Source organism: Microcebus murinus, chromosome 4 (assembly GCF_040939455.1).
Source record: "Microcebus murinus isolate Inina chromosome 4, M.murinus_Inina_mat1.0, whole genome shotgun sequence".
NCBI lineage: Eukaryota > Metazoa > Chordata > Mammalia > Primates > Cheirogaleidae > Microcebus > Microcebus murinus.
Genome location: NC_134107.1, coordinates 58,685,327 through 58,706,067, shown reverse-complemented (window position 1 = coordinate 58,706,067; position 20,741 = coordinate 58,685,327). Strand labels below are relative to the sequence as shown.

General features: G+C 55.8%; 1 protein-coding gene across 8 annotated transcripts; it reads right to left on the bottom strand.

The window, feature by feature from the left end:
* Positions 1–3,220: 3,220 nt before the first annotated feature.
* Positions 3,221–18,006, bottom strand: ATG16L2 (autophagy related 16 like 2). 8 transcript variants are annotated; one of them, XM_012744863.2, is made up of 18 exons: positions 17,816–18,002; positions 16,017–16,116; positions 15,298–15,400; positions 11,449–11,522; positions 10,888–11,139; positions 10,694–10,759; positions 10,284–10,403; positions 9,245–9,307; positions 8,513–8,621; positions 7,981–8,086; positions 7,139–7,209; positions 6,889–6,960; positions 6,653–6,773; positions 6,247–6,352; positions 4,301–4,450; positions 4,040–4,087; positions 3,833–3,908; positions 3,221–3,492 (listed from the first exon to the last, which is right to left on the bottom strand). In XM_012744863.2, the coding sequence occupies exons 1-18, from the start codon at positions 17,922–17,924 to the stop codon at positions 3,388–3,390; spliced, it is 1,851 nt and encodes a 616-aa protein (XP_012600317.2). In that variant the 5' UTR covers positions 17,925–18,002; the 3' UTR covers positions 3,221–3,387. The 8 variants fall into 8 exon arrangements, 6 of the variants coding, with proteins under 6 accessions (XP_012600317.2, XP_012600316.2, XP_012600324.2 ...); XM_012744862.3 differs by having other exon boundaries at positions 3,833–3,934; positions 17,816–18,001; XM_012744870.3 differs by lacking the exon at positions 9,245–9,307 and having other exon boundaries at positions 3,833–3,934; positions 17,816–18,001.
* Between the last annotated feature and the right edge of the window lie 2,735 nt (positions 18,007–20,741).

Here is a 20,741-nt window from a genome sequence, read left to right as displayed (position 1 = left end):
TCCATGAACAGGGTTCACACCCCTTCCACGCTGTGTACTGAACACACTCTATGCCCTCTCTTCCACTTGCTCTGGCCAGAGACAGGGAGGGAGCAGGGTCAAAACTTTTATTCAGGTCCCTGCGCCACCTCAGATTAGCTGTGACTTTAGGCCCATCCCTTCACCTCTATGGGCCTTGCTTTCTCATCCATAAAGTGGGAAGGAGAAGATAATACAAACTTCCTAAGATTCAGGGAGATCAAATAAGGTAACCTGAAAATATTTTTGACAAGTGGATGTATGTCCAGAGCATGAAAACAGCCTGTGCCCACACAAGGTATGTCTCACCGATGGGATCTGGTGGTATTAGAATTTCTCCAGAGACCACCTCTGTTCATTTGCTCTTTGTCCCTTCAGCTGGTCACTGGGGCCCTGCTCTGTCACCCAGGGGCTCACATCTGGCCAGGGAGACTCGAGAACAGCAGGAGATGACCAAGGGGCAGTAGGGGCCCAGAACAGGGGCTTCTGTCACTTCTCCTTCCCTAGGCATTCAGGCTCACTGAGGCCTGAGACTGTGCAGGACACACAGAGGCAGCAGTACTCATGCCTGCAGAACAGCTCCAGGAAAGCTGTGTTACCTTTGGGGAGGCCCAGGGCATTGGGACATGAACAGTCTCACAGATGGGGACATGAGAGCCTAAGAGTCACTGTGAGTTGCCCAGGATCTCTCAGGAAGACAGAACTGGAGCAACTCTAGACCAGGGCCTCTAAAAAACCAGGCCAGCCCCTCTGCAGAACTTGAATCCAGTTTTTAGAAAAGAGAGAATCAATGTTCTGATTCCAGCTCTGCTGTGTGACCTTGGGCCAGCTTCTGTCCCCTCTCTGGCCTTAGTTGCAGTGCATAGCAGAAATGCAGCCACTTCTGGTTTTGACCCTGGGGACTCAAATTCAGGGAGGCAGCCCCTGAGCGCCTGAGTACTGAACACCTGAGCACTGAAGACTGAAAGCCTGGAGGGGCTGCAAGCACTGGGGGTCTCTTCCCGCCCCTCTGCTGGAAGAGAGGTCCGGCCTTCCCAGCTGGCCTCCCCCAGGCCTCTGCTCGGCCTGTGCTAGGCCCCTTCCTCCTGCCAGCCTCGGTCCCTGGAACCCCTCGGCCTGTCTCTGGCCTTTCAGATTTGCTCCTCTGAGCAAGTTAAGGTGAACGTGCTCCCTGAGGTGTGCCAGCTCCACCCGCAGTGACAAGCATTTGTGGGAAGATTTGCCCCCTTGAAGCAGAAGGGAAGGCTTCAGGGGAATGCAGGTGTCACTGTCCCCGGGATGGAGTCAGATCACTTCCTGAGCACCATCTGGGTTATCTGAGCAGTCCTGACTGCAGTCCTATGAGGTACTTGCCCCCAGCGGTGTAGCTGGCAGCTCCAGGATTTGAGTTTCTCTCACTTCGAGGGGACTAACCCTCCAGGCTCAGCCCCAGGACAGAGAGAGAAGGTGCGGGCAAGGAGTGAGGTTAGACACAAAGCCAGGGTCACACCAACCAGGCGGCATCCGCCTAGGAGAGCCCTGCCCAACTGGGGGCCTGAATTCTCTGGCATTTTTGTTTTAAAAAAAAGAGCGTGTGTGATGCAGTCACAATCCAGCTGTGTCACTAGCTGTGTGATTTTAAATCTCTGTGCCTCTCTGAGGCTTCATTTTCTCATGTGGAAAACAGACCCTGTGCACTGCAGAGTGGCTGGGAGGACAAACAAGATGCTGCCTAAAGGGCACAGGGCGGGGCTGACACACCTAAGGGCTCGGTAACAGTGGCTCGGCCGAGACCGGGCAGCGGGTGACCCCTGGTGGCCACTGGGAACCAGTGCATGAGGGCTGGGGGGGGTGAGAAGTCTTGGATTTGAAGAATGGTTGAACCCTAGAATCTTAGATGGTGAGACTTGCAGAGACCTTGAATAGGAGAATTTAACCACTTAACAAATATTTCCTGAGGCTTTCTCTGTGCAAGGCCCATCCCAGGGAACACTCTCTTCCCATGTGGCCTCTTCAAGAGCCCCTGATTAAAATGGAGGGAGGCAGGTACAGCAGGGGTGTGCAGGGACCGAGGGGGCCTCCACCCAGCCCAGCAGGCAAGGGAAAGGCTCGCAGTGTGTGTGGGTGGGGGGAGCCTGAAAGAAAAGTTTGGTGCTGGGAGGAAAGGAGAACATTCTGGGCAGAAAAGCATGGGTAAGACGTTCAGAATATAGAGGAAATGAAGATGCAGCTGAGAAGCCAGCAGGGTCACATTTCACGCTGGGGGGTTCTCTGAAGGCAGCAAGGGACCTTCTAAGGCTTGGACACCTGGGAAAGTTACTGTGGCAGTGCAAGGAGGGGCCTGGGTGGGGGCAGCAAGTCTAGAAGGTGGCTGCTCTGGCACCCACGGATGGAGGTATGAGGGGAAAAGGTCACATGCAGGAGGCAGCTTGGATATGTCATCTGGAGCCCAAGGCACAGTGATCTGGGAGTCAGCAGAGTGAAGATTTGACATTTAACCAGCGCTGTCCGCCTCCACAGCCTGTGCCCAGCCCTAGGCCAGTGAAGGAAGTGGGGTGTCCCGGCCCTGCCTTGTTGGCTCTGCCCTGCACTGAGAGGCTTGCGTGCAGACTAAATCGGGTGCCCGTGTAAATGAAGCCTCCGGCCGGCCCGGCCCACACCGCCCTCCCCCAGGCACAGACACCCAGGCCCTGCTCTGCCTCGTCCCAGGCTCTGGCTCCGGAGGAGAGACTCGGCCACACTCAAAGGCAGGCCTGGTGTACCCAGGACTAGGACAGCATTCTCTAGGACCCTTTCCACCAGGACCCCTCTGGGCTGCCTCGCCTGCTCCCTCCTCAGAGCTCCCACCGCCCCTCCTCAGCCTCAGTCTACCCTGGGTGCCCGAAGTAGGACGGCCCAAGGTGTTGGTTTGGCCTCAGGACCAGGTTGGACCCAGCATCACACCCTACGCTCCTTGCTGCCTCTGAGCCCATCTTCCTGCTGTTTCCACGGTGAGCCTTGAGCAGCACCCGTCTCCCCAGCAGAGGCGGCCGGTGCTGCCAGCTCTGTGCGGGAGGAGGAAGGGGCCAAGCCTGGATCTGCCCGAGCCCACCAGCCCAAAGGGCTCCCTGTACCCCAAGTGCTGCAGAGAGCGAGCTTTCATAGTTTAGATATAATTTTTTCTACTTTGGGAAGAGAAAGTGAAGAGACAGAGATAAAAACAAAAAAAACAAAAACTACTATATTCTACCCAACCTATACTTTGTTTTTAAACCAACAGGCCAGGTCCTGCCAGGCCTTCTTCCCCAGTAAATCCTGAGGCCACCCTGACTCCCACCCCACCCGCTGCTCTGGAGCCCTGTGGAGCCGAGGGACGCTGTTCTTCAGGCTTCAGACCAGAGCTCCAGCCAGTCAGGGGAGTCGTGGCCCTAGTGCCAAAGCACAACCTTCCTCGCCTGGTCCACGCTCACCACGTGGCTCCCGGAGTAGCACCAGGCCACGGCGTTGATGGCGGCACTGAGGAGAGGGAGGGGCAGGCTTCAGGAGGCATCGGGAGCTGGGCCCACAGCCTGGCTCTGCCCCTCCCTGTTAGACCTGGGCAGTTTGCGGCCCCTTGCTGAGCCTGTTTCCTCATCTGTGACATGAGCCCACAGGGCTGTGGTGCAGACAGACCCACATGCGTGTGGAAAGGTACCTCGAGAACCATGATGGGTCTGGGGGTGCGGGACAAGGGCTGGGGATGCCAGGCTCCCAAGTATGTCAGAACCTGGAATCGGCTCGGCAGGGCTGAGGCCGGGTCGGCACTGGTCCTGAAGCTGGGGTGGGCAGTGAGCGGGCGGGTGGTGGCCGTGCTCACCAGTGGGGTCCCCGCAGGCTGCTCTCCAGTTTCCCAGTGTCCACGTTCCAGATGTAAAGGGCTCCATCCCAGGAACCTGCCAGGGCATAGCTTCTGTCTGGGCTGCAGCGGCCACAGCAGAGCGAGAGAACAGGGCATCAGAGGGAGGACACACACAGGGGCAGACGGGGTGCGCTAGGGCACAGGCCGATGCTCTCACAGACACACCTGAACACAGCTTTGGTCCAGTCAGAACCGCACTTGAAGCCATCAGCCCTGAGGACAGACAAGGTCGGGGTCAGAATTGAGGCAGCCACCAGTCCTCCCTCAGCAAGGAACTGCAAGACGTCCTCTCTCTGTTGAGGGGCCGGGTGCCTCAGCAGGACCTGGTCTGGAGGGGCCTCCAGGGAGGGCGCCAAGAGGCCTTTTACAGGAGAGGCTCAGCTGCCCCCGCAAAGGCCCCGGAGTCGGCGGGCACGGGGCTGGTACCTGAATACCTGGCGGATGTTGCTGACACGCAGGTCGATGACCTTGAGTGTGTCATCTCGGGAACAGCTGAGCAGATGTAGCTGGTCATGGCTGAGGCTCAGGGAGGTGACACGGCCCTGCACAGGAATGACCTGGGTGCAGTGGGGCCCCCTGAGGAGCAGGAACAGAGACAGGGATGAGGAGCAGCCCGCCCTGGCCACTCCTGACAGGAAGGGGCTGGGCATGGCAGCTTTCCCAGCTAACAAAGTCCAGCGGCAGCCCAGGGCCTCGGATTGCTGGGGCCAAGGCTGACGGTGACGGACGTCCCTTCTCCCCACTGCAGCCAGCTCCCTCCATCGAGGAACTTGGGCAGACTCTGGTTTGACAGCTGGGGAGCACCTAAAACCCTTGGGTCACTAAAATGAGCATTGGAAAGAAAGCAATGAAAACTCTATCTTTAAACACTTCGGTACAAGCATCGACTATAGTCGACAGCCACAGATGAACGCGCACAGCAACTTTAGCTGACAGCTGTGATATGAAGGCGCACAGCCCAGCGTCGACTTTAGCTGACAGCCGTGATATGACTTTTCTAATTTTTCATTTATCAAAATAAAATTGTGAACATTTAAAAATAACATAATGAAAACGTATGTATATGTTACCTATTCTGATTTACATTACAAGTAAAGCTGCCTGTAAAGTAAAACAAGCTTTCAGTGCTTTAAAGCTTTCCTCATCACACAAGAGCAAAACGGACTTGTTGTCAATGCACAGCACAAACTACCATGCGGACTATGAGTGCCGCTGTGGGCAAGGTTTTGCAGCCGGTGAGTGCCGTACCGAAGTGGTTAAAAATGTGAAAGAGGCTGGCCATGGTGGCTCATGCCTGTAATCCTAGCACTCTGGGAGGCCAAGGCGGGAGGATCACTTGAGCTTGGGAGTTTGAAACCAGCCTGAGCAAGAGCGAGACCCCATCTCTATAAAAAATACAAAAATTAGCCAGGCGTGGCGGCACACATCTGTAGTCCTAGCTACTCAGGAGGCTGAGGCAGGAGGATTGCTTGAGCCCAGGAGTTTGAGGTTGCTGTGAGCTAAGCTGACACCATGGCACACTAGCCCAGGTGACAGAGTGAGACTCCATCTCAAAAAAAAAAAAAAAAAAAAAAAAGGCCGGGCGCTGTGGCTCACGCCTGTAATCCTAGCTCTTGGGAGGCCGAGGCGGGCGGATTGCTCAAGGTCAGGAGTTCAAAACCAGCCTGAGCAAGAGCGAGACCCCGTCTCTACTATAAACAGAAAGAAATTAATTGGCCAACTGATATATATATATAAAAAATTAGCCGGGCATGGTGGCGCATGCCTGTAGTCCCAGCTACTCGGGAGGCTGAGGCAGAAGGATCACTCGAGCCCAGGAGTTTGAGGTTGCTGTGAGCTAGGCTGACGCCACGGCACTCACTCTAGCCTGGACAACAAAGTGAGACTCTGTCTCAAAAAAAAAAAAAAAAAAAGAGAAAGATACTGGAGAACATTAGAGATTAATAAATAAATAAATAATACAAATGTGAAAGAGAGAGGCAGGCTGCAAACACAATTGCTGCAGACTAGTGAGTACAAGTCTAAGGCGGCCCAGCATTGGCTCTAGCTTTGCTTTTATAAACTGTTCAAGCCCAAAGTTGGGCTCTTAGGCTTATAAAACAACTAAAGGAATTTTTTTCCTTTGATTAAACAGTGATAACTAATGGGAGAGTCCAGTACCAGACTAATGGCCACTAGGATTGTTTCCTGGGGAGCTGGGCCCTCAGGGGCCATGCCAAGCACAGAGGCCATCAGCTGGTGGTGCCAGCCCCACAGCCTCACTTCCCCAAGATGCCACCACAACTCCTGCTGCCGGGGCCAGAGGAAGGAATGAGAGCTCCAAAGCCCTGCCCCAGGCTTCCACCACCCTACCCATAGCAAGTGCCTGTCACCTGCTGTCCCAGAACCGGATCTTCTGGTCATTGTGGCCACTAATGATGATATGGTCCCCACACACCACATCGTTGCAGTAGGAAAGGACATTGATGGTCCTGGAGCCTGGGGACCAAGGAGCAGATCCGGGGCTTCAGAGGACAGTTACTGGGAGCCAGCCCACAGGACATATGGAGAAGCTGAGGCCCAGAAGGGTCTAAAACCAAGACTAGAACCCAGGTCTCCTGCTTCCCAGCCCAGGGCTCACTCCACCCCTTCGCCTACCCAGAGGTCACCAAGAAACTAGGCAGAAAACACCAATGGGGGATGGAGGAGGGCCTGTAAATCTCAGACCCACCCCCAAGAGCAGGGCGAGGTCCCTCGTGCCCCAGCAGGTGGGGAGGGGAGGCAGGGGCTGAGCCTCACAGTAGGCGCGGCCGAGGTCCCACTCCTTCACTGTCCGGTCTCGGCTCCCAGTCACGGCCTGGTGCTTCGTTAGCTTGAATTTGGCAGCTGTCACCTTGTCCTTGTGTCCAGATAATGTCTCCTGCCCCACCCCCATCCCAGGTATGGATCAAGGGCATGGCCATGACTCCATAACAGCCCCCCAGTCCTGAGGTATGACCCTTGACCCCCAGGCTGCCTCTGCAGCCAGGCCTCACCTTGGACTGTGCCTCCCCCACCTTCCAGAGCTGGGCAGCCCGGTTGTAAGTAGCTGCTAAAACCTGGGAGCCCTAGAGAAGGGAGTGGAAGGGGAGGTCCTCAGCCTGGGCCTGGCAGAGGCCAGAGAGCTGGGGCAGAGGCTGCCCCTGAGCCTCCCACAGCCCAGGTCACCATGGCAGGCAGAGGAGCCTCAGGCCCGGGAAGTAGGATTGTACGTGAGCTCAAGGCCACAAGACAAAGTTCCCTCACCGAGGGGTCGAACTCCACACTGGTGATGCTGCCACCAGCTCCCTCGAGGGTCTGGTTGGCTTCCAGGCGACCTGGAGGGACCGGGGGAAAGGACAGTTGAAATGAGGTCAAGAACTTCATGAAATAGAGGAATCGGGAGTGACAGCAGGAAAATCAGTCTTCTCCAGGTAGAGGACGGAATCACTGGGTCTGTTCTGAGGGGCTGGGCTGGCGGCTGCACCTCCCTTAACTGCTGCCAGGGGGTCCCAGGGAGCAGCCAGTCATTTCACAGGCTGGAGAGGACCAGAGAGAAGAGAAGAGACTGTCCCTAGATCACACAGCAGGCCAAGACCAGGCCAGCTGGCAACTTGCCTTTTCAAGGAAGCCTCCAGGGCCCCACACCGACCCCCCTACAGAACACAGAGCTGGGACAAGGCAGATACTCAATTGAGACCTGAGAGCATGAGTAAAGCTAGAAGAAGAGGTAGCCTGCTGGACTTGGGACTTGCTCTTCAAGGGCCCATCCCTGGAGGACCTCACAAAGTTTTTCTGTACCCACCGCCCTGCGGACTCACCGTAGGGCGGTGGGTACAGAGAAACTCAGGGTCCCAAACACCAGGGACCATGGGAGCTCAGCCCTCTCCATCCTGCAGGTCTGGGCCCCAGGGACTGGCAGGGCTCACCCTTCTTCGGGGCAGTGAGCTCAAAGTCTCACTCTTGCCAAGGGCTTATCTAGCCACTGATCACAAAATGTTCCAGATGGAGAAACACAAAGAGGTCAAGACCTTTGCCCACCATGGCATTGCTGAAGATGGGGTCTGGAGGGAGAGCACTGGGTTAGCCTGCAGGGAAGGGGTCCTTACCTCCCACAACGTTCCAGAGGTGGATAAGGTGGTCAGCCCCTCCAGTGGCCAGGAGGCTGCTGCTGGGGCCAAAACAAACAGCACTGACCTCAGAGAGGTGGGCATCCTGTGGAGAAAAGGGAGGTTGGTGCCCCAGGTCCTCCCCGCACAGGCCTCTCAGTGTACACGCACAGGTTGTCTCTCATGCATGCCCGTGCACACCACACAGCCCTCTGCTAACTTGTTATCCCTGCCCCAGGTCTCTCCATCCAAAATTTTGAGTTGGGAACCTGACCCCACCAGGCCTCATCGCCGCTGCCCGGACCCCTGCAGCAGCCTCCCCGCCATGCTATTCCTCTGCCTGGCCTCCCTTCTCTGCCTCCCCAGTGCCCGCCCTGTTACAACATGCTGGAGTGGCTCCCGCAAGCTGTGGAAGGCAGCCTCCTGCCCCTGCCGAGGAGCCCCGCCTCACATCCCTGGCCTGCTGGGGCCACCCCTCGCACCTGTCCTCCTTTCCCACTGCCCCACCCGTGTGACCCAGCTCCTTCCTCACCAGCACGTCCTGAGCCCGGGTAGGAAGTCGGGCGACCATGCACACAGGGATGCTCTGGTATCGCTGCTCAGAGGCTCCTCCAATTGAGTGACCTCTCCTCTTCTTGAAACTGGGGGCAGAGGGGCAGGAGAGCCTTCAGCAGAGCCTCTGACAGGGGAGCCTCCAGCTGCCCTGAGCCAGCAACAGTGGAAAGCAGACATGGCAGGAGGCAGACGTGGCCCCACAGTACAGCGAGCACATTCCCCAACCTGGCCTCTGACCCCAGGGGTCAGTGTGCAGATAGGGCAGGGAATGCAGAGACAGACACAGGAGCAGGGCAGGGCGGTGGGTAGAGAGAAACTCAGAGCTGAGGTTTCAGTCCTGGCCTTGCCACTGCTTGGCTCCGTGACTCTGATCAAGTCCCCGACATTTCTGAGCCTCAGTTTCCCAACTGAGTGGGAGTTCCTATCTGGCCCCAGGCTGGAGCTCTTGGTTCCTGTGAGGCCTCTGGGTGAGGACAGAGCCTTGTAAGGACAGACCCTGGAAGACAGCTGAGTAGGGACTGGGGATGAGGCCACACATCCGGCTCCTACCTCCCAGGCCCAACAGAGACTCACAGACAGCTGGGCGCTATATGGAAGAGCAGGTCAAGACACACACAGACCAAGACTGGGCTCAGGGAGCCTGACATGGGGTGCCAGGGGGTCCAACCCCTTCACACACATGGGGCACACACACAGAACACACACTTACTCCAGAAGCCCCTTTACCACATCCACACAGCGGGACAGCGTCAGGGAGGTGGCTGAGGCAGACCTGGGACAGAACCAAGAGATGCGCTAAGGGACTGGCCCCTGTGTGTGCAAACAGCTGTCATTTATCCCTGCGCTTTGCCGGAGACCTGGAAGCTCATGACCTCTCAAGCATGGGACAAGAACTGGACTTCTACCTGACCCCATAAGTGCCCACCAACAAAAGCTCCTGGCAAACTGGGGCCTATGGGGAAGGGGGGAAGGCAAAGGTGCCCCCAGGCTAGGACAGTACAAGCCTGGCAGGGAGAGCCAGGGCTTGCTGAGTGACCTCAGAAATGCCCAGCAAAGAGTGTGTCCTGGGATGACATGGCTGACCAGAGCTGCTAATGACTTTGGGACCAGCATCTCATGCCTCTCTCCAAAGTCCCCTCACTGCCCTGATGCCTGAACACTGGGGACCTGCAAGGAAAGGCTGAGAAGAACCTTCAGGTTAGGGAAAGAGTCAGAGGTGGCAGCCTCAATGACAGGCAAATCAAGACAGATGGGGGAGACCTAGCAGAGGGTACCCAAGGATTGAAGCCCCAGTCAGGCCCCATCAGAGTGAGCGTGTATCTACACATGCTCATAAGTCCACAGGCACTCAGGTTCGCACACTCAAGCTTGTACACACACATGCCCCACGTCCCTGAGTGTGTACACGCTTGCACACCTGTGCCTGCACACACGTGCCTGGGACAGCTGGGCCCTGGGCCTTGCCCACAGGATCTCCCTGGTGATATTCAGAAGTTTGACATCCCACACCCTCTGCTGAGGAGGGGATGGGTTGAGGGCAGGGATTGGGGTCCCTGAGATGGCACTGACCATAAGTGGCTCCAGGAAATGGAGGTCAGACCTGTCCTGAGAGGTCTGAGCTATCCCTCAGCCTCTCCCCAAGCCACGTTCCAACCCAAGAGCAGGCCCCAAGGTCTTAGAGGAAGATCCTGGCAGCCTCTGGGATGGGGCTCAGCTCAGAACTCTGGGACAGCCACCTGGGTCCTCACCTGAAGGGCCTCTTCCACTTCTCACAAGCCTCTCTCTCCAGGGACTCCGGCTCCGGGGCCGGGGCCAGGGCTGAGGCCTCAGCCCCCTCCTTGATCCCACTGCCTAAGGTGTTCGGGCTCCTAGGAGAGGGAAGGAAGCTCAGAGAGGCCAAGGATCCAGGCCGGCCCCTCCCTGCCCCAGCGCGGGTGCAGTGAACTCCTAGTGATGAGGGGTTCTGTGGGCGCACGTGAGGCATGCACGCGTGCGGGCTCCTATGTCTGCACGAATCCCGTGGACCCCATCTACTTGGGGATCTGGGGACTGCGGCTGTGCACACGTGCAATTCAGGTGTGCCGGGCGTGGCTAGCAGGAGAGGAAGGGAGGCAGAGCTGGAACACAGGAGGCAGAGCCCACCCATCCCCGCTCTTACTCGCTGATGCTCACAGTCCGCCTGGCAGCCTTCTTCAGCTCCTGGGACACCTGCGCCTGCTTGGCCCTGGAGGGTAGAAAACGATCCTGAGAGCCAGGCGCACCTCTCGCCTGGAAGTAGGGCTGGGGAGAGACCGGCCCTACTCCTCAGGGTCCCCGGCCTACCCTCCGAAGGGGCGGGGCCCAGCTACCTACCGCTCCCGGCGCTCGTTGCGCAGGTTGCGCTCGGCGGCCGCGCGCGCCTTGCGCTGCACCAGCCGCTCCAGCAGGTCGCGCGCCTGCTCCTGGAGCCCTCGCAGGGTCTCCTCCTGGAGCCCGGTGTTTGCGCGCAGCGCCTCGTAGGCCGCCCGCCGCTCCGCATTCCGCGCCTGCAGCTCCGCCACCTGCCCTGCCTGCTGCGCCCGCGCCTCTCGCAGCTGCACCACGCGGGCCTCCAGCTCCGCCAGCCTGGAGGACAGGGAGAGCGGTAGGTGGGTCCCGAGCTGCCTCCGTCACTGCCCAGCGGAACCCGCCTCAGAGCCGCGACAGACTTGCCCCTGACCACAGGGCCAGCCCGCCCGCCGGCTAAGCCAGCTCTCCAAACAAGCTTTCGCCCTCAGAGGCCTGCCGGGTCCCTCTGATGCCCACGACAGGCCTGGGGCTGTTTGGGAACGCAGGCTAGCTCTCAGGCCCACACCATTCCCCTGCCTCGGGCAGAGTTGATCCCCAGCCTCCCACTGGTGGGCACGGTCTTTCTCCAACCCGCCAGCGCCTCACCTGCTTTGCCGCTCCTGCAGCTTCAACTCTAGGGCGCCCAGGGCTGCGCTCTTCTCCACCACCTGGTAGGCCATCTGAGGGCGGCAGACGGCAGGACATGTGGGCATGGGCACCTCTGTGCAGCGCTCACACCTGGCCTGCACCCCTCTGGAGCAGACGGGGCTGGTGAGGAAGTCTGCTACTCCACCCGCCACCTCTCTACTGAAAAGAAAGCTAAGCCTCAGGAGTCTGACACCTGGGTTTCCCTCCTAGCTGTGTCACTTAGTTTCTGTGACTCTGGGGTAGTCATTGGAACCTCTCTGGCAAGAGGAATCTGCTCCATTTCCTCACCTGTAAAATGGGAACAATAGTGCTTACCTCATAGGGTTGCGCAGATTATGAGGAATAACATTTCAAATACTGGCAGACGACTTACAGCACTTGCCTGCGCCATGCCTTGTTCTGAGCACTGCACTCTACACACATTCTTTTAATCCTCATAACACCATAGGTAGGTACTGCCATTCTCCTTCGACAGACGAGGACATTGGCACAGAGAGGTTAAGTGTCTTGCCCAAAGTCGCATAGCTAAGTGGCAGAGTTGATATTTGAGCCCAGGCCAACTAAGTACATTATCCTCCAGGTAGCATAGGTCGCCAGCCTTTTTGGCATCAGGGACCGGTTTCATGGAAGACAATTTTTCCAGCAGGGGGTGGGGGGTGGGAGGAGGGCACGGGGGTGGAGCTTGGGGCACTGATGTACAGCAGGCCGGTTCCTAACAGGCCACAGACTGGACTGATAGCCATGGGCTGGGGGTTGGGACCACAGAGGTAAAGCGCTGATCTACAGGAGGGGTTCAAGGGATGTGAGTTCTGTTCCCCTTGTCTCCAACAGCTGGCTGTGCCATCCCCAACCCCTGGCCTGCACAAGTACCAATCTCAGAGAGCAGGGATAAGACCAGGAAGGACTAGGAGCACAGGGTCCAGACTCAATGCTGGAGCTGCCCCACCAGCCCGGGCGCGGGGTGAGGGTCATTTCATCTATACCCCTGTCTTACTCAACATTCCTTCAGCTAACAGCCAAGAGCTGGCAAAGCCCAACTCCCACCTTTGGGTGCTGAGGGGGTCAGTGAGAAAGGCCAGGCAAGGGACTTCTAACCATTGTGGCAAGAGGAACATGAGGGCTACAGGCTCTGAGTGCCTCTGTCCCAAGCCAAGGCTGGGGGCTCTTGTTAACCTGTTCCTGTGTTCTCATGTGGGCCTCCTGAGGACGGGCTGGGGAGCAAGGCTGGTGCTGGCCGCCTGCACCAACACGATCCTTGTGTGAATAGGTCTGTGGAGGGCCCTTGCACATGCAGGGCAGGGCACCTATTTTCATAACTGGCCCAGTGTATAACATTTGTAATTCTCTTCACTATTGAGCAATCTGATCACCACCACCTCTACTTCCTCACATGTCACTTGCTTTCCTTTGTGTTGTGTTTCACCATTCGATATATATATATATTTTTTTGGATGCTTTTCAAAATTCACGTAAGAGGTGGAAAACTGATTAGTGGTTGCCACGGGTTAGGGATGGTTGGGAGGAGAGAGTTGAATGTGACTAAAAAGGGGGAGTAAGGGCCAGGCACAGTGGCTCACGCCTGTAGTCACAGCTACTCGGGAGGCTGAGGCAGGAGGAGTTTGAGGCTGCTGTGAGCTATGACGAAGCCACTGTACCCCAGCCTGGGCAACAGAGCAAGACTCTGTATCAAGAGGGAGATCTTTGTGGTGATGAAATAGTGCCATATCTTGATGGTTACACAAATCTACATGTGATAAAATGATGAACTATATACATGCTTTCATACCATTATCAGTTTCCTGGTTGTGTGTACTATATTTACATAAAATGTAGCCAATGGGGGAAACCAAGGAAGGGTACACAGGAACTCTCTGTACTATCTTTGCAACTTCCTGTGAATCTCTATTTCAAAATAAAAAGTTAAAATAATAACGATAAATGGTTGTGTTCTGTGAAACAGTACTAAGGAGACTTAAAGGAAAAGCCCCCTTCCCGTCCCATGGCACACCCAACAAGAACAGACTGGTGTGCGCCCAGGGAAGGAGTGCTGAGGGCGAGAGGTGCACGGAAGCCTGGGGGCTAAGGGAGCCATGAGCTCAAAGAGATACTGCAGGGGGCTGGAGAACCCTACTGGGAGCCGGGCTGAGGAGCTCTGGAAGATCTATACCACGCTGGTGCTGGGGAAAGGTGGTGAAAGGGGTTTTACTTTTTACTCTATGGGTTTCTGTTCTCTCAAATTCTTTACAACAAGCATGTTTGTGTACTGCTTGCCTTTAGTGGAGATCATTTTTGTTACTAAAAGATACCATTTTGAATGCTACATGAGGAATGGATAAGAGGTGCCAAAGGAGGGGTCATCCAGGGAGGGATGAGAGTAACTTTGACCAGGTCAGATGTGGTACCGGAAACAAAGAGAAGTTGATAGATTTGGAGGCAGAGTCAAAAAGCTCTGGAGAGAGGGCTGGGAGGAGTCAGAGTGCCTTGAGTTTCCAGTGTGCATGACAGCCACTGGGGGGCAGTCACGGAAGGACAGGACACCACATTGTCACTCAGTCTACACATACTCATTAGTATGGACTGTGGAGACAGGCCCCAAGGATACAGCAGTGGCAAACCAAAGGCATCCCAGGTCTTGGGGGGCTCACAGCCCAGCAGCTGGGGTCAGATGTTTGAAAATCACCTCTCAAGCAAACATCAAGTTGCCACTGCAACAGCAGCTCTGGGGGAGAGGCTCTCAAATGAGTTCATACCCCATGCCAACACCTTTGTGGGGAAGGTGACTTGCATGCTGTGACTGGCTGTGTGTTTACTGGTGTATCACAGTCTCCTCCAGAGAACTGGAAGCCCCATAGGGCCAGGTTTGCTCACCACTGGATTTCCTGTTCCTTGGCTATAGCAATTGTCAATAATTGTCAAAAGAATGAACGGAGATCACAGAAGGTGGCTTTGCATAGGAGGGAGTTCAAAGCCTGGCTCAACCTCTCTAAACCTCAGTTTCCTCTTCTGCAACCAGAAAGTTGTGAAGGATTAGCTGAGAAAATGCTTAGCCCACTGCCTGCAGGGAGTCAATGGTGTTGGCCATATTATTACATGGGAGATGGCAAGTCTGAGTTTAGATCTGATATGTAAAACGCCACTGAGCAAGAGAGTCATGAGCTCAGCAGAGAAGGCTGGGCTAGACACAAACTTGGGAGTCAGCAAGGAGATAGTCTCTGATGGCACGAAGTCAGTGAGCCATCCAAGCTCTAAGAACAACCATATTCAAAGGGAGGGGAACAGGGAGGAGGGAAAGGAGCCAGAGAAGGAAGTTCAGAAGCAACAGCCACAGAAGTGAGAGGAAAGACAGGAGAGTGTGGGGAAAGAGAAGCCAAGAGACAGCACTGCAGTGCAGGGGGTCAGGACAGGCAGTAGTGTCAGGTGGAGGGACCACATCCTGCCCACAGACTAAATAAGCTGTGTTCGTTTAGTCTGCAAATGTACATTGAACACAACTGGTGCTACGCCCTGGGGTTGGCTGGGCAGGGCGTGATGAGGAGAGGAGTGAGCAGAGCAGGCTAAGCTCTGCTCACGGGGAGCAGCTGTCCTGCTCACTCCCTCCAGCTGCTGCCAGGGCTACTCTGACTCCTGCCCAGCTTCAAGTCTGGGCCCAGTACACACTGGTGCTCACTCAATGCCTGTAACAGTTGAGTTGGGAAATGCTGCAAACTTAGCAAATACCCCTCACTTGCTGGCTCCCTTAGACCACGTCCCCCAGCCCCAAAGTTCTGGATTTTGGCCACCCCATTCTCAGACCCCTGCCCAACTTACCTCACCACACTCCAGCCGGAGCCCCTCCTCCTTCTCCTGCCACTTCACCCTCAGAGTGGCCAGTGATGGGGCTTGGTCTGAGCCAGGCCCCGAGTCCTTGTCCCTGCCAACCAATCAGAGAGTGGTGCTCTTTGTCCCTCCATTCACCCCAGTGCCTGAGGCACCCAGGGGAGGCCACATGAAAGGCCTGAAACAAGAGCCATTAACTTCCTCCTGGGGAAGACTGAAGCCAGCAAGCCAAAAGGAAAGAGCAAGTCTCCAGAAATGGGCAATCTATGACTCCTCTGCTCTGGGAAGCCCCCATCCCTTGGATACCTCGGCCAAGGACCCTCCTCAAGAAGCACCTTGCAACTCGGAGCCCCAACCCATTCCTGGTTCTCACCGTCACTCCCTCTTTGGAACAGGCAGCAAGACCTTTCTGTAGGCATCAGGTGAGGAATAGGGAGATGGAAAAAGACTGAGAAGGAGAAAAGACAGGAGTGCAGGGTGGGAGGGCAAGGAGATGGGACAAATGCAGAGAGAGGGGCTGAGAAGGGTGGGGAGAGAGGAGATTCTAAGCAGCTGGACTGGGGAAGGCTCAAGGGCCCGCCTCCCCCCACACCACCAAGGCTGGGCAGCAGCCAGTGGCGATGAGGTACCAGGAGAGAACCCAGCGTAGGCATTGGGGCAGTGCCCAGGCACAGGCAGCCCATTGTGACCATGGATACACATATACTCACCAGGGGCCCTGGTGGGTGGCAGGAGTGACATCATTTGGCTCTGGCTGCAGCCTCTCTGAGAACTTGTCCAGCAGCTCAGCCTTCTCTAGGAGGCAGTTATCTGGGGGTGCAGAAGTAAGCCTGGAGACAGACACTTTCCAGCAGACCCCTGGCATATAAGTCACCTCTGGCAGGAGGGCTGCAGGAGCCCAGGAATGCTGGGAATGGGAAGGCTTCTGGTGGGTTGGAGGGGTGTTCGTGCAGCTCAACAGGACCTTCAGCCCTGGCACAGCCTCCCCACAGCACTGGCCCTTAGACCCACCCAGAAAAGGACCTGCTGTCCCAGGGACAGAAGGGGACCACTGCTGGGAACATCCAGGGATGCCTGCTGAGGGTCTTGAGAGAAAGATGGGGCCTGGGATTGATTCTTCCCTGCCCCAGAGCAGGGCTCGGCCCCAGAAAGTGATGAAACAAACTGAGCTCCACCTACCTATTTCCGTTGGCAAGTCACTTCCCCTCCAAGGCCTCTAATTATCTAGACTAAAAAATAATCCTAACTTTCCCAGGGTTGGTGTGAGGTCCCCAAACCAGAAAAGAAAGTCCTTGAGCAATTATCCAACAGACCTTAGTTTGGTGGTTTGACCCTGAAACACACCCCTTCCCCCATCCAGTGTCACTTCCTCTTTCCCACCAGTTCCAGGGTAGGGTGGGGGTGGTAAGCGCAGGCCTAGCTCCTCAGCAACCTTCCCTTACCCATTGCCCTGCCTATACCTTGAGGTCCTGGGTCTGGCCTAGTTCTCACACAAATCCCACCTTAGCGCCCAGAGCACTGCACTGCCCCACCTCCAGCAAATCTAAAAAAGATTCCTGTGCCCAATTTACAGGTAAGAAACCTGAGGCTTGGGGAGATGACCTGCCCAAGACCACAAAGATGACTGGACCTTCAGTCTGCTTGATTTCAGCCCTCCGGGTCTCTCTAGTCCCTCAGACTTGCAGCATCCAGAGGGTAGGTGGGGGGTGACTCCTCTGTCAAACTGGATGGTTCCATGCCCATCAGAGGAGTGGAGAAGTGCAGCTGGCTGGAGGTAGGGAGCTAGCCTCACAACCCTGTAGGGAGAGGACCAGCAGCCTGGAAGGTGGCTGTGGTTGGACTTTGACCCCCATACATACAATCTCAGGTGACCAGAGGTGCTATACACAGATTCACACCTGTTCATTCTGTCTTGAACTACCACACCTCCTGACCCATACCTCCCTGGGGCCCAGCCAGCAGCCTCCCACAGCCTGGGGACCCCTGACTCTCCTCAGGCTGGGTTAGGCTGGCACACGGGGCACCACAAACCTGCGCCAGGATCACCTATCGGTAGCAGAGCCCGAGACTCAGAGTTCCACTCCTTCCCTGGACCAGCCAACAAGTGTCTGCGCTGGACAGTCCCACGTTCTTTGTGCTACCGGGATCAGGCCCTACCCTGGGGACCGCCGGGAAGGGAAAGGCACAAGAGACTGCAAAACCCACACTCAGGGACGAATTTGTATCTGGGAAGCCAGCTCGTGGGAGGCAGAGCAGGGCCCTGAGGGGTAGGAGGATGGGGCTCTGACCGGAAAAGGGTTCTAAGCAGAGCCTGGATTGGAAAGAGCAGGAATCCTGGCCAGTAAGGGGTGGGGTGTGACAGACTCAAGGCGCAAGGCACAGGCCCCCGGAAGCGCGAAGGCGCTGGCACACTTGGGTCACAGCTCAACGAGCCAGACAAGCCCTCTCCCCGCTCCCAGAGCCCCGTCCCCTCAACGGCCATCTCCCAAGCCCCCCGGGGCGCACTCACAGGCCGGCACCAGCTCCAGGAAGAGTGCCTTCTGCGTGCGGTCCCGCTGCCGCAACTGCCGCACGATGTGGCGTTTCCAGCGGGCGGCGGGGGTCCCGGGCCCCGCCATGGCCGCCCTCCCGCGCTCGCGGCGCGCACCTACGGCCCGAAGGGCGGCCGGGCGGGGGCGGGGCCTCGGCCTCGCGGGACTCCGTGACGGCGGGCGCGGGCGGCGGCGGGGAATCCCCGGGTTGTCCTAAGCGCGGTCGGGGGGAAGAGCTGAACGCAGACGGCGAGCGAAGCCGCCTCAGGGTCTCCACCGCTGGGGCCTCACCACAAATTTTTATCTAAGTGGTGGTTCCCATTGCTGCGAGGGGCGATAAGCAGAGAACAAGGGGCCTGGCCTCCCCCACGCCTGGTGGCGCGCTCCGGAGGCGGGTCCCCAGGGCCGGCGCTCCTTAACCCCACAGCGCCCCGACCGAATTCAGGAGTGGCAGAGTCTCTCGCAGGCCGCGTCTGGACCTGGCCGCGCTCCAAGCTAGGACAGGGAGACCCCTCACATCGGACTCTGAGTGGACACAGACGTAAGGTACACACAGTATGACAGCCAGATAAGAAAGCACAGAAGAGGGAGAGACTGAAGGGAAGAGGCCCCGCTTTGCGAAGATGATGGCATTTAAGCTGGGTTTGTGACTAGTTGGCCTGAGGGAGAGAGAAAAGCGACTCTGGGCGGCGGGAAGAACAAGTGCAGAGGTTCCACGGCATCAAAACTCCCAGTGGGTTCGGGAATGGAAGGACGGTAGGCAGAACCGCCCATGTGGGGAGCAAGGTTTAGGGGCCCAGATGGTCGCCGAAAATTTAGGTCCCCGAGAGTAAAGGGACACAGCTGATTTTATCTGGAAAGGTCCTGGCCCAGAGAAGAGAAGGGGCTTGCTTGCCTGAGGGTGGTTGCAAGTGGCTAAGCTGGCAGCAGCCCAGTGTCCCGACTCAGGACTCAGTGGTTCACTGCATTTGGGCCGCCTCTGGAGGAGCAGAGACATCTCCTATGGTACGCTTGAAAGTGAATCATGGGTTGCAGGGAACGATGATAAAACTGTCTCTAGCAAGGCCCCTGTCCAGAGCTTTGCAGGCTCAGGTTGGTGTGAGAAACAAAAGGAGGAATTGATTCACTGGCACAGCCTCACCCTGGGGCATGCCAGCAGGCCCTGGCCTCAGTAAGTGATTGCAGCCCTGGCCATCCCCAGTAAACAAGGAGAAATTGGGTGCTGTTGGGGAGCCATGTAGGCCCTGAAGGTGATAAGAATGTTGAGATTCTGATAGGGATGGGTCACAGGACTTAGAAAGCAGTGAAGGCCAGTGACACCCCAGAACAGTGTATCCTGCTCTCCTTAGAAACCACAATGAACTGGGCTGAGTCCCTCACATGTCACTGTCTTAAACCCTCAAGGCCTTTGCACATGTTGTGCCTGATGTTGGGAACACCTTCCCCTCTAGTCAGCTTGGCTGCTACTTATGCATCACTTCCTCCAGGAATACTTTTCTGCCCCTGCACTGAGCTAAGGCTTCTCTTGATACCAGCCCCAGGGCAGCCATAGCCCTATATGTCCTCTGTCACCACAGTCATCACACTGTGTTATGATTTGTGGGGTTCCCCTTGGGACAGGGCTTGGGTCCCAGGTATTTCTGCATCTCTAGTGTCATCAGCCCAGGCCTGGCCTGTCTGTTAAGGAATACTTCTGTTGAAGGTGGGTGGTAACATTCACCAAAAGCCATGCCCAGGAGAAGGGCCTGCTACCCATGGAGAACAAGGGGTAGTTGGCAACAGTGATGAATTCCCTTTAGGACTGGCTGATTCTTGAGTGCTTGGGGACACCATAAAAGGAACTCTGGCTGTGTGCATTGGAGGGTGTGTTAGTAGGATTCTGCCTGGCTGTGAGGTACAGAGATGCTATTTCTCTCAGTTGAGGAGTCATACTGGGTACAAGCTTTCATAAACTTTTTTTTTTTTGACACAGAGTCTCATTCTGTTGCTCAGGCTCGAGTGCCATGCTGTCAGCCTAGCTCACAGCAACCTCAAACTCCTGAGCTCAAGCAATCCTCCTGACTCAGCCTCGCAAGTATCTGGGACTACAGGCACTCACCACCAGGCCTGGCTAATATTTTTTTCTAATTTTTAGTTGCCCAGCTAATTTTTTTCTATTTTTAGTGGAGACAGGGTCTCACTCTTGCTCAGGCTGCTCTCAAACTGGTGACTTCAAGCAATCCTCCTATCTTGGCCTCCCTGAATGCTAGGAGTACAGGTGTGAGCCACTGCACCCAGCCAGTAATCCTTTTTTGACTCACAAAACACTCCTAGGAAATTTTAAATAATTTTCTCATTTTTGAATACTATGTGATAAAGGAGTGATGGATTTTGAGTAAAAATATTTATCTTCCATTTTTAGAATATGAAAGGTTGTATTATAAAGGAAAACTAGCTGGGTATGTTAGTACACCTATTGTCCCAGCTACTCAGGAGGCTGAGGCAGGAAGATCACTTGAGCCCAGAAGTTCGAGGTTGCAGTGAGCTATGATTATACTACTGCACTCCAGCCTTGGTGATAAAGCAAGGCCCCATCTCTAAAAAATAAAATAAAGAAAAATGAGCAATGGTTTTTATCAGAAGAAGAAAATGAAAATTCACTTTTCTTGCATGTACCCCTCAAAAAAGAAAAAAAAAGATATCATCCAGAAAAAAATAAAACAATGCATAATCAGTGAAATATAAGGTAAAATTAAAATGTGAGGTCATTTTTTATTTACCAGATTGGCAAAAATTAAGAAATTGAATAATACAGTAACATGCTACATAACATTTTGGTCAATAACAGACTGCATAAACAACGAAGGCACCATAAGATTATAAAGCCAGCATTTTTACTGTGCCCTTTCTATGTTTAGATACACA

What these genes read in the sequence shown, in the direction of transcription:
- ATG16L2 (XM_012744862.3), bottom strand. Translation starts at nt 17,924, where the DNA reads ATGGCGGGGCCCGGGACCCCCGCCGCCCGCTGGAAACGCCACATCGTG. An exon ending in CCTGGAGCTGGTGCCGGCCT is followed by an intron (nt 16,117 to 17,815) that starts GTGAGTGCGCCC and finishes CTGCACCCCCAG; the next exon opens with ATAACTGCCTCCTAGAGAAG. An exon ending in CCCGGGCTCAGGACGTGCTG is followed by an intron (nt 8,087 to 8,512) that starts GTGAGGAAGGAG and finishes TTTTCTCCACAG; the next exon opens with GATGCCCACCTCTCTGAGGT.